Source organism: Ranitomeya imitator, chromosome 6, assembly GCF_032444005.1.
Source record: "Ranitomeya imitator isolate aRanImi1 chromosome 6, aRanImi1.pri, whole genome shotgun sequence".
Classification (NCBI taxonomy): Eukaryota; Metazoa; Chordata; class Amphibia; order Anura; family Dendrobatidae; genus Ranitomeya; species Ranitomeya imitator.
The window spans coordinates 51,048,169-51,061,575 of NC_091287.1; the positions used below are offsets into that span (position 1 = coordinate 51,048,169).

Below are 13,407 nucleotides of genomic sequence, written 5' to 3' on the forward strand. Positions count from 1 at the left end.
TTCATGATACAGTACATTAGCCTCAATAGGGTGGTCGCTTCAACTCTCTCCAGGCAGGCAAGACTGACTTTTCGGGCCAGTGGCATGGGTGCAGTGCTGGTCAGGACTGTGCTCGGCCATGCTGCTGATATATGCAGCTAGGCCTTTGCAGCGTAGGAGAAGTGCAGGCTACAGTCCGCCTACTTCAGGGCAGCACCTGCAAGCTCTAAATCAGAGTATGCCAGCACCTCCACGTCTGGAGAGTTGGCCGGAGACCTGGGCAACAAACAAATTATAGAATTACGAATTCTTCAGGGAAAAAAAATTATTTTAAATTGCAAAGTTTCTCATTTTTACAAGCACTTTGCAAGTATACCTATTTATCAAGAGGAAACATTTCGTCACACTTTTCTTTTAAAACCAAAAAAGCACCACTCCAGAGTTTGTTTGTTTTTTAAATTTACCGCTGGAGTGGTGTCGCTAATCCACGTTCACCGACAGAGAAGTTAGATTGCTTGCACCTATTCAAGGCTGAAATAAAAAAAAAAAAATAAAAAAAAACCTCTGCCGGAGTAGCGCTTCAAAAAGGCTCGTCCAGGCTCTCTAGCTCAATCTGACATGGAGTATGGAACATACCGGCACGATGTGCTGAAGCAACCACCTGACAGCCAGATGGTATTGTGAACGGGTCCTACACTGACTAATGGGGCTGGAGAATGGCAAGCACAGGGCAGCAGGTGGCTGCCTACGGAGCTGTACAGTCCTTTGGCCACTGGCCTCTACATACCCCATGTCAGACTGACTGGGAGACAATGCCCAGATAACAAGCATGTCGTCATTTCATAAGAAAGAACTGTAAACAGAGAGGCCAAATAGCACCCCTAGGTGACACCCCCAGCCCCCCAATGGGAATGATCAAAGCTCAATCAGTCACAACGGCTGCAGACAGTCAGGGTAAGTAGATCACAGACATTTCCAGTACTGGCGCATTAGTTAAGAGTGGATGCATTACCACAATGTGCACAGAGGAACCAAGGCTGCATTATTAATGGCAAATATACTGATAAAGAACAAGCTATGTTGATGAATCACCTTGGAGTCATTGTTTCCTACTGCTATGCCAATCTCAGCAAGATCCTTCAGCAAGGAGGTCATCATCTCCGTAGCCCGCTTCTTCTGATGGTTCGTCATCTCTTTCAGTTTCTGGAGTTCAGAGTCTAAACTGGACAAAATTACCTAAAAACAAAAAAAGAAGAAAGGAATAGCATCACAAAACACAATGAAATTCTGGTCTCAAAATTCACAAGAATCGGAGTCCTTAACGGTAACACAACTAAGCCTTTCACTGCCAAATATATATTCTATTATGACTTTAAATATTTCACATGGCAAGTATAAAAAGGCCAAAGTTTAGATCTTGGCATCATAGTAAAGGCCAAAATCATAACAGACTTATTCAGGGCTACAGTTCTTGTGTTCGGGAAGCAGCACAATGTTTTTGTTTTTTACAGAGCCTCAAAACCAAATAAAACGAACAACTTAAAGAGAACCTATCAGCAAGATTTAGCATTATGTGAGGCCATGGCCATAAAGGCATTGTGATGCCAATTAATCTGATACATGTTGTAAAGGAATCCACTCAGTGGTTGTGGAGTCATCCTCTAAAGTTTTGAACTAATGTTTTCTGTGCATCGAGGCGGTCGAGGGTGCAGGCTCTTCTGCTTCTCTGCCCCTCTACCTGCTTCCTCGGTTTCTTTTATAGGTCACTGAATTTACTGACCTGACTGCCTGTTTTTGACATCATTGAAGTCTTTGATAAAATGTCACCGGTGGCGCAGCATCTGCAAATTGAGATTTCAGCTTAAATGAGGTCATTGAGCTGAAATCTTGATCTACGAATGCATAACCGCCATTTTACTGAACACCAGACGTAGAACCATGCTGCGTGCGCACACACCACCCTCCCCAATGATGGTGGCGACGGCACAGAATTTCAAAAAGGAGATGGGTCACTAAATAATCAGTAACCTGTCTAAGACAGAGTCCTACCACTATAAAAACTTGATACAGAACCAAGTCATGGCGGTCCGCATATGGATATTACTGTGGATTTGGCATTTTGCATTGCAAAAGGTGAAATTTACTGCATCCATTAAAACATCCGTACAATTTCTATACAGCGCGTTACATATCCACTGTACACTGTCGTGCATTTCAGCTGGAAAATTGGGACAGTTTTGCCACCTACACATAGGCTGGCAGTCAGAGCGCGTGACCGTTGGCTCCATGATCTAAGATCCCTGAGAGAGACTATTTTCCCTTTGATAAGGACTCTCGGAGAGAATACATTGTGGATTGGGTGGTGTATTTTCACTGTGGAAAATAGTGACTTCATACCGGACAGGCATTCTTTCCTTTGCATATTACATTTTGCTAGTGTTACTTGACAATAAGCGAACGACAAAGTACTTTGTTTATCCACCAAATCAACATAAAATGAGTTTTCTAATCTAGACACACTTTTTAAAGAACCACAGGACATTTCTAAGACTTATGGTACAGCCACCCTCCATGCCTCACCGATTTCTGGCTCAGCTCATCGCTCAGAATCTCGTACTCCTTAGCTTTGTCCTCCACTTCCTGCGACTTCTGATCATAATTGACAGCCAGTTCCTCCAAAGCTTGGAGCACTTCTTTCACTTCTTCTTTGGAGGCGTCATTTTCAGCCTGCAGACGGTTTAACTCCGCTTGCATATTGTCCTGGTCCCGTCTTGTGGAAGCCAAAAGCTGAAAGTTGTGGAAAAATATTATAGCAACTGCAGAAAGCCAAAAGCCATCAAGTGATTCCCCAAAAACTAGAACTGCGGATTAACAATTCCGTTATTAACTACCCACAAACTGAAGAGACATACATGAAGCATTGCAGCACTAAAGCCATGGAAATGAGCAATCAGGAATATCCACATCTGTAGTCTATGTGTAACTTACTTCTTCTTGATCCAACATTTGCTGCTTTAGTTTCTCCACCAGCTGACTCTGCTGATTGATCTCTTCATCCTGATAAAACAACAATAAATCTGTATTATACAGTATCTGTATAAAATATGAAAAGTGTGAGCAGTCTCCCCATCACTCCTGATAGGAACCATTAATTATCAAAACTGTTTGATAGTTAATGACCAAGTAATTATTTATCCTTGCCTTCAAAAAGCCGTAATTCTTATTCTCCCATCGTTACTGGTGTATGTGGATTAGTATTCTTTTGGGAGACGAGTTGCATTTATTACCATCACCATACAATTTGTGGATTAGCTTTTATTAATTTTGGCAGAAGAAATGTTAAAAAAAATAAATAAAAAAATTACCGTATATACTCAAGTATAAGCCGAGAATGTCAGCCCATTTTTTTAAGGCTGAAATTGCCCCTCTCGGCTTATACTCGAGTCATTCCCAGGGGTCGGCAGGGGAGGGGGAGCGGCAGCTGTCTAATAATACTCATCTGCTCCTGGTGCGGTGTCCCTGGTTCTCCAGCGCCGGCAGCTTCTTCCTGTAGTGAGCGGTCACATGGTACCGCTCATTACAGTAATGAATATGGACCAGACTCCACTCCCATAGGGGTGGAGCCACATATTCATTACTGTAATGAGCGGTACCATGTGACCGCTTAATAAAGGAAGAAGCTGTCGGCGCCCAGAGAACCAGGGACACCGCGCCAGGAGCAGGTGAGTATAACAAGGGCGTTGCGCTATATTCACCTTTCCGCATTCCACCGCCGGCGCCGCTGTGTCTTCCTCTGCAGTGACGCTCAGGTCAGAGGGTGCGATGAAGTGGTGGAACGAGGAAAGGTGACTATAGCAAGTGTCGGGGGCCTGAGCGAAGAGAGGCATGATTTTTTTTTTTCTTAATCGCAGCTACAGCATATGGGGCATAATAGTCTATGGAGCATCTTAAGGGGCCATAATCAGCATTTGTGCAGCATTATATGTTGGCATATTTTAATATGGAGCATCTTATGGGGCCACAATGAACTGTATGGAGCATTATATGGGGCTCCTGATTCAATATGTATATTCAAAAACACTTAACCTACTGATGTCTCAATTAATTTTACTTTTATTGGTACCTATTTTTATTTTTTACATTACCAGTAGCTGCTGCATTTTCCACCCTAGGCTAATACGAGTCATTAAGTTTTCCTAGATTTTTGGGCAAAAACAGGGGTCTCGGCTTATACTCTGGCCGACTTATACTCGAGTATATACGGCATTTGCCTTTTTCCGTTCATTAAAAATATCCAGGAAACATTATTCTAAGGGCTGCTATGAATGCAGCAGCACATAAACACTCTTTTATTCTCTTCATTTTTATATAATTAGTACAAGTTTTACAGGCAAGCTATTAGACCACCCCTCTAGTATGGTATAGCAGGCAGAACAATGGCAGACCTGGGAGCCATTGGAGGAGTCTGACTTCCATGGGAACCCATCGGCACGTCACAATCACATCGCAGGAAGGCAACGGGTAGATGGAAAGTGTCTCCTTTGTCACACACCTTAGATGTTATGGTTGATAATGTCCACAGCATTCAAGGAGTTAAACTGCTGTCAAATAGCATCCATTTACGTTGGATACATCAATCATAATTCACTGAGGGTGTGTGTCCACGTTCAGGATTGCATCAGGATTTGGTCAGGATTTTACGCAGGTAAAATCTGCACCCGAGGTCACTGGCAGGTCACCTGCGCTTTTCATGCATTGTTTGACGCGTCGCCGCATTGTAAGGACATGCTGCGTTCTGAAAAGACGCGATGCATGTCCGTTTACGCGGGTCTGCCACATGAGTCTTAACGCACAGTGGAGACAGGATTTCATTAAATCCCCTCCACTATGCTATAACATCTGGACGCTGCGTGTTTGACGCTGCAGCTCTACGCAGCGTCAAACACGCAGCATTTCCTGAACGTGGAAACAAACCCTGAGGGGTTAAACATGAGCAACCCGAGCCATAAATGCCATTTGTGACTACTCTGGATCTGCTCCCATGCACCTTTAATATGCTCTATTAATATGCTCCTATACACCTTTAATAAGTGCAGTCATCACCATCAAACAGGAGTCACAGACAATTTGGCCTTTTGAGAATTACACCTGAAAATTTCATTTAAAAAAAAGGGACATTGCCTTGTCTATGGAACTCAATCATCTGACACTTTTTATAAGTGAAACGTTTATATTTACAGGTTTCACAAATGCAACATAAATATACCCCAAGATCAAAAATCACAAAACCAATGGGGATGAAAAAAAGTGAGCAAAGTACTACCGGCATATTGTAGACCAGACTCGCAAGGACATAAGATTATGTGAAGAAAGGTAAATTGTTGTTAAAAGCAGCAAAGCTGCTACTAACCCTGAAGATCCCAAACAGACACACCATTTTACCTTATCATCCAGTTGTTTGTATAACTTAGTAACCTCATCTTCACATTTCCTCCTTTCGGCATCCGTAAAATTAGCGGAAAGAGTGACAGCAGGCTTGTCGTTGGCTACAACGTTATCCACTACAAATGCATCCAAGTTGGCCTTTTCCTTATCAAACTGCTCCTCAACTGGCACAGTTTCTCCTGCAATACACAGATGTAACATCTGCTGAGCTACTCTTAGTACCCCAATAACCAGAGGATGTAGCCACAATCTGGTCAATATAAAATACGCAACACAACTAAAAAGTGAGACTCAATGTCAAACGGTGATAAACGCACCTTTACGCCAACGAGCGAGCTCATTCTCAAGCCACTGCACGGTATTCCGCAAAGTCTTTGTTTTCTCCTTTTCTTTTTCATATTTCTTCTTCCATTGCTCAGCAGTAAGCTCTACATTAACACACACTGTATTCTTAATGGTCTTCGCTCTGACAAAAGAAAAAAAAAAAAAAAGGAATTAGAAACTAGAGCTGGCGTTGCCTGGTCCTGCAGCTCAGTACCCGCCGATAGGGCAATATGTAAACCGATCCGGTACCCCTTTAAGTGGCAAGCATGACTTCCAAAGAATATGACTCTATATATTGTGTACACAAGAGAAATTTGAGATGAGAAAAGGGACGGCAGGTGATCATGCATTAACTCTGAGGGACCAGACATCTTTTCTTTAGCGCCTGTTTTTTTTCCCTCTCCTTCCTCCAAGAACCACCACTAGATTGATTATACATATTTCCACCCACATAGCTGTACGAGGTCTTGTTTTTGTGCAAGAAGAGTCAAGACACCATTAATTTTACCATGTAATGTAAAGGAAACCGGGAAGGTGGGGGGGGGGGGGGGGATTACAAAACCCAGGTTAGATGGAAGGAAAAAAAAAAAAAAAAAAAAGGCAAAGTAACCAGTACCGTTTGCATTTTTGCAGTTAATTAAGCCGTGTGACGGATTGTTTTTAGCATGGCAACCTGATTTTTGCATCGATCGTATTTATGGGGCTGATGTGAAATTTTGATCTTATTGCATTTTTTGAGGCATTGTGGTAACCAAAAAAAACCCGCAACTCTGGAGTTTCAAGTTTTTTCTCTTGGCAGCGTTTACTGATCAGGTCAATTAATTAAATATTTTCATCAAACTTCTATGCACGCAGCAAGACCTTATGTGTATTATTATTTTTTTTTAACATTTTTATTTTAAATTGGGAACAGAGGGTTACCATAATTTGAATTACCCCCCTCAAATTTTTACTGCACGTGTTAGTCCCCTTGGGTGAGGTGAACTAGTGATCATCCGATAGCTTGTACTAAATACAATAATACCACAGTATTGCTGTATATAATACAAGTCACGGTCTCCTATGAATGCCGGCCAGAAGTTGGTGCTCACAGAACAATCATAGCAAGCACGGGGGTCTTCAGCAGATGGAGGTCTTCTCGGCTGTCATTGCAACCCACTGGCGTCTCGCTATAGCGTAACAAGGCTGCCGATGAGAGGTTAGAACAGCGCGCCCCCGGGACCGGCGTTGTAGTTGCAGTCATCACCAGCATTTACCAGGTTTACAGCGTTTGGTCATGATCCACTACAGGGCTGCTAGAGGTAGATGATAGCGGAATCACAAAGCCATCATCTGCAAGGACAGAGACAGACCCTTTCTCCATTTATCTTTGGCTTGGCCAGCGCCTTACATGTACGGTGCTGGTCTTTAAGGCAGAGGTGTCAAACTGCATTCCTCGAGGGCTGCAAACAGGTCATGTTTTCAGGATTTCCTTAGTAAGTATTGCACAGGTGATGGAATCATTCTGTGCAGGTGATTATATTATCACCTGTGCAACACAAGGAAATCCTGAAAACATGACCTGTTTGCAGCCCTCGAGGAATGCAGTTTGACACCCCTGCTTTAAGGGGTTCAAGGGATTCAAAACGGTTTTCCATATGATCCAAAAATAGCAGTAAAACGAGTAGATCCCAGTACGAGGATCTCGCTGTAGCACACCTGGCCGGTCACCAAGTATCTGAAACCGCCATTACTGACCTTTGTCCAAACAAAAGCGTAGATTTTGTCTCAGCTTCATTATAAGATGATGGGGAACAGCAAATGACAATAGTGGTTCTGCAATTTCCTCCTAGGGAATCTTGGAGGATTCTGGTCATTTTACTATCACGATATGGAATATAGACCTGTATGGGGGGAGAAAGTAACAATCCATTACATTATGAAACAGCTCTGCTCACCTAAACTTAGAAACTCTTGTTCTTCTCAAGCTCCAATTGAGAAAATGTAGAAATTGGCTTTTACCACAAAGCAACACGATTTTCATTATGATTCTTAGGTTTGTGCTTTTATTTTTGCTGGTAAAAAGCAGCTTTAATGGCAAACAGGGTGTGGACATTATAGAGACGGGAGCCGACGTACGCTCGGTGGTTGTGAGTTTCCAGGCAGCGCTGCGGTCATTGCTTGTGTCTGTGCCAGAATTCATACAGAATTCATGTTATACATAATCCCACATTACCCCTATAAAGAGAAGGGTCCTGCGTAAGAGTCACTTTTCCACTATTTGTCCAAGGGTATGGTCCTTGATTTACATGGGCACCATATAAAGTGGCTTTCCCATTAACAACAAATATACACATATCCTGTTAGGTGACGTATGGTCGCTGGGGCTCTGACTGTCAGGAGCACCAAGTATAGCAAGAACGGGGGCCCCTAAAGCATTGGCGAGCACGTAAGACCGCCACTCCATGACCGATCTACAGGAGTTAGTAACTTGGAGCATGTGCCACCACTGATTCATAAACTAGAGCTTCAGTCACACAGGGAACATAGAGGCCTCAATGCTTTCAAGAATGTCAATCTTAGTAGCTGGACCCCAAAGAGCATGCACTATTCATTTACCATGTGTATATGTGATTTATGGGACCAACTCTTCACTGTAGGTGGGATTCTCCCAAACATCACACCTCATCACTGGGAGTCCTAGCACCAAGGCTCCATGTGGAGCTGCGCCATTTGTCCAATTAATTTAGTTGAACCAATCAAATTAATGTTTCAGTGGTGCCGAATTCTAATTTTTTTTATTAGTCATGAAAACTTTTTTAGCTTTGCCCCTATAGGTGTGGCAAATATTGAGGCAAGAACTAAGTGGCGACAGTAGGGTCAGCGGAGGTGGCCGAGGAGAAGACTCGGTCACACACTTTGTTTGACCTTCAGATGCCATGAAAACCATCAACACCTGCAATAGAGGCATTAGGGTGCCAATAAAGTTAAAGGGGTGAGTACCCTCCCTCTCGCCTATCTGGACGCAGCAGTCACACTTGACATCACCTAGTGCAGTGTTCCCCAACTTCGGTCCTCAAGAGCCAACAGGTCATGCTTTCAGGATTTCCATATTATTGCAGAGGTGATAACTGCATCACCTGGAAAGGCAAGCATTCAATCACCTGTGCAATACTAAGGAAATCCTGAAAACATGACCTGTTGGTGGCTCTTGAGGACTGGAGTTGGGGGAACACTGACCTAGAGGGTTGACTGCCGGAATTGATCCTGTCTGTTGCTGCAGGAGTTTTGTGGTCAGTTAACCAAGCTCATATTGTGATCGGGCCTGTGCCCGCACGATCACCACGACATACTGGTATGTTTAATAATTGGGTTAATATCAAAGATTTTCGGGCTGTTCCCCTTCCAGGTCCTTGTCAAAGTAATGTTTTCATTCTCGCACACAGGCCAAAAAAACAACATTAATGTGGGTGAAAGAAAGGTTTAAATTTTAGGAGAAAATGTATTTAACAATGGCACATAAACTAGAGTCCAGGTATAATTGCACATAATGCCAGGAGCGTCACACTGCGGTACTCACATTGCCTTCTGCTAGGGCTGAGATGACATTGCCAAGAGATGACAAGGACTTATTAATGTTTTTAGCTTCATCCAGAACCGCACCTTCAGCTCCAGTTTTGCTAACCTAAGAAATAACGTGAAAAGAAAAATGAATTAAGCCGATTTAGTAATAGAAACAGGAAGAAGAATATTACTACTGATAGTGTGTGTCCTTCATATAAATGAATAAACATGGCCTAAAGTCAGCAATGAAGAAACTGAAGGGTCATACTGGGCGGCAAAGCTGCAGATGCAAAACGCAAGATGCCCAGACTGTCCAACTCATATGTCCTAGTCCAACAGGACCATGCACTCACCTTAGAAAATAGACCCCATGGCAGCGCTCCATGATCGAGGTCAGATCATAACCATATTACCATAAAACAAACTTTTACACTGAAAAGCAAACAAAGGGTTTGTAGCGACATGAGACATCACTGAGCATTTGTATAGATAGGTCATCTCCGGAGCTCCACTCTGCAGAGCCCCATATGTTGGGATTTGGGAGGGTCCCAGTGGTTGGATCAATGACAATTTGGGAGTGATCCCCTATCAAAACGTCAGACATTAAATCAGTCCATAACATTAGATTGAGGCTATAGATGTAAGTGGGACTGGCTGACAATCTAATGTGCACAGGGCAGCCCGGTAGTTACCAAATGGTACAAGCTACGGCAAATAAATATCAGGTTTCTTAGAAATGACACTACCGTTAGAAATTTCTGCCAGAGGTGACACTTGAGAAATAATCAAAGGGTAATGTTTCTCCTTATGGGGAGTGACATGCATGCCAGTGGGAGGAGGCTTATAGACTGTGCAATGCTCCCCTGGGAAATTATATGTAAATAGCCTCTTCAGGAAGTAAGAGGACCTCAACTCTAGCGCCACCCACTGGAAATAGCAATCCTTAAGTCAAGATCTACCCTTTAAACGAGCCTTGCCATATGACTTGGGATAAAAGTAAAACCAGAATTGTAACTTGCAGACACGTGTTTCGGGGGTGTTGTCCGGCCTCGTTGCAAAACACAAGATCTGATTTGACTGTATGAGAGGCCACTCATTGCATATTTAATTTACAAGAGGGGCACTCCGTAGCCAAAAAGCCTCCTTACCCTGGCATGTCACTCTCCATACGGAGAAACATTACTTTGCACTGAGGAGGCGCAACACCCCAAAACAAATGTGTGCATATTAAGATACTGGTTTGGATTTTATCCCAAGTTTTTCGGTAAGGCTTGTAAAAGGGTCGATATTGAGTTAGGACTGCTACTTCCAATAGGTGGTGCTAGAGCTCAAATCTTCTTCCTCTATGAAGAGGCAATTTTTATATTTTCTACATAAAACATGTCTCCGAGCAGAGGGTACATGTTTGTGGGGGCACTTGACCCAACACCTCACAGTGCAAAGGCCACCAAATTGCAATAAGTATCTGCATTACAAACCTCCATGATAGCACGTGTGGTGCGACATTCTTATACCTAGCAGTGCACACTATGCGACTTCCTTGCTGCACAGCTACTATCACGGGTCAAATTCAAAGTGTCTTGCTGCAGTTTTTTGTTAAGGGAAATCAATGGAAATCCATTGAGTAATATATTAAAGGGGTTGTCCACTACTCAGGACAACTCCTTTGTAATCCAATGTTTTCCCACCAGTAAAATAAGACTGATTCTCACCTTCGGTGCCGGTCCAACAGTCTCCCGAGGATCACTTGACATTATGTCACGTGATCTCTGCTGCCAATCAGCACTGGCTTCACTCTCCTTCGGGCAATTCAACACATCTGGAGGAAGTGTGAGCAGCGGCTGCCCTCATTTCCTCTGGATGTCAATTATTTCCTGAAGCCAGTGCTGATCGGCCTCAGGGATCACGTGACATAATGTCAAGTATTCCCAGGGAGAGCTGGTGCCGACACGGCAGGAACAGTGCTGTCATCGGACGGGAGTATAAGAGTTATTTTACTGGGGGAAACATGGGACAACGCCTTAAAAAGGTGGAGAAAATTGTGAAAGCCGAACCATTACCATAACGTATCTACAGCACAATGTGAATGCGTCCATAAGTGGACAACTACATTCCAACTCTTGGATCTTGGGAGTCCAGTTAGTGAATGCAGCTGTGCCCAGTAATAGAGAAATTTGGATTTAAAATTAAAAAAAAAAAAAAAACACCCAGGTGTGAAGAGGCTTATCCTTCAGGCAAAAGGCTTTGTTGTACAGAATAGCTGTAGAGGCGTCAGATAGAATTACAAAAGAAAAATGGTGTAAGGTTTCTGAGCCATTCAACTGCCTAGAAAAGTAACCCAAGAAGTAAATTACACCTTTTATGAGCCTTCACATTTCATCACACAGCACAAAACCTCAAAATAATACAGAAGTGAGCAACAATGCTGACTGTGGAATCCCCAAAAATGGTGTTATCCCCAAAAGCTCATACACCAAAGGGACATTCATAAACATGAGCTTTAGTAGTTAAAAAGGTCATCAAAGTTTGATCGGTAGGGGCCCGAACACAGCAATTTGTGCCCACTTCATCCCTTTTATGTAACACAATTAAAGGGAAGTGGTGGGAATATTAAAAAAAAAAAAAAGCAAAAAGTGGCTAATATTGACCTGACCTTTCTAAAGGGGTCATCCAGGATTCAGCAATATGAGATTGCTGGGGGTCTAACATTTGGCACCCCCACAGATCAGCGGATATCCGCTTCAGATGTGAGCAATGTGCAGAACACCCTGGAAGAGACCTGTTATTCGGGCAGGGAGCAGCTGCTGGGGACATAACAGACTAGTCACCGGCTCACATTTTAAAGTGTTTTCTCTGAAATGCTGCAGTCATCGACAGTGAAACATACAAGGCTGCGATGACAGTCTCTGATTCATTCTGTACATGGCTCAGGAAGCATGAATCAGCTGACATGTTCCCTTTAAGACAAATAAACCTATTAAGAAAAAAAAAAGTTCACACGTTGCGTCGGGTCCCTGCGGGTTTTCCCGCAGCGGATTTGATAAATCTGCAGGGCAAACCCGCTGCGGTTATCCCTGCAGATTTATCACATTTTGTCCTGCGGGTTCCGCTGCGGGATTTTACTCCTACTATTGATGCTGCATATGCAGCATCAATAGTAATGTTAAAAATAAAAAATAATGGTATACTCACCCTCTGACGTCCCGATCTCCTCGGCGCTGCAGGCGGCGGTCCGGTTCCAAAGATGCTGTGCGAGAAGGACCTTCGTGACGTCACGGTCATGTGACCACGACATCACCGCAGGTCCTGGTCGCATAGCAAACCTGAGACCGGACGACCGCGTGCAGCGCTGAGAGGTGAGTATAGCATTATTTTTTATTTTAATTCTTTTTTTAACCACAAATATGGTTCCCGGGGCCTGGAGGAGAGTCTCCTCTCCTCCACCCCGGATATAACCGCACATTATCCGCTTACTTCCCGCATGGTGGGCACAGCCCCATGCGGGAAGTAAGCGGATCAATGCATTTCTATGGGTGCAGAATCGCTGCGATTCTGCACAAAGAAGTGACATGCTGCGGGTTATAAACTGCTGCGTTTCTGCGCGTTTTTTCCCGCAGCATGTGCACAGCGGTTTGCGGTTTCCATAGGGTTTACAGGTTACTGTAAACACAATGGAAACTGCTGCGGACCCGCAGCATCAAAATCGCTGCGGTTCCGCGGTAAAAACCGCAACGTGTGCACATAGCCTTAAGGTTCCTGAAGCTCAATTTATAGAAAACCATGGAAAATCCTATCCGACACGTATAACACTGCTCACCTTTTCACTACCTGCCAAGTCCACCAGGTAAAGTTTACCGCTCAGCTTTTGCTCCGTTTGTGTATTTTCTTGCTTGACGTTTATTAAGAAAATGCTGTGACTTCTAGAACTGTGCTCATTCATGTCTGCGAGACAAAATAATACAATGAAGCCTCATTTAATTACTACAAACGAGATCTTACCGGGAAGCTGCATGTTGTATGCGGTCACTAATTTGTGGGATGCACGTTATACAGCAGAACCTGAGCAGACTGATTTTTAACATTTGTTGTCAACCTCTGAGGAAAATTTTTTTCTAA

At 43.5% G+C, this 13,407-nt stretch overlaps 1 protein-coding gene across 1 annotated transcript in view; it reads right to left on the reverse strand.

Moving 5' to 3' along the window:
- Positions 1-13,407, reverse strand: part of KIF5B (kinesin family member 5B) — a 69,596-nt gene that overhangs the window by 11,961 nt on the left and 44,228 nt on the right. The window contains exons 8-15 of the mRNA XM_069729659.1: positions 13,109-13,233; positions 9,308-9,412; positions 7,486-7,631; positions 5,742-5,890; positions 5,422-5,603; positions 2,968-3,036; positions 2,560-2,766; positions 1,072-1,215 (exon numbers count right to left, since the gene is read on the reverse strand). Coding sequence (XP_069585760.1) covers positions 1,072-1,215; positions 2,560-2,766; positions 2,968-3,036; positions 5,422-5,603; positions 5,742-5,890; positions 7,486-7,631; positions 9,308-9,412; positions 13,109-13,233 — 1,127 coding nt within the window. The remainder of the gene's footprint in view (positions 1-1,071; positions 1,216-2,559; positions 2,767-2,967; positions 3,037-5,421; positions 5,604-5,741; positions 5,891-7,485; positions 7,632-9,307; positions 9,413-13,108; positions 13,234-13,407) is intronic.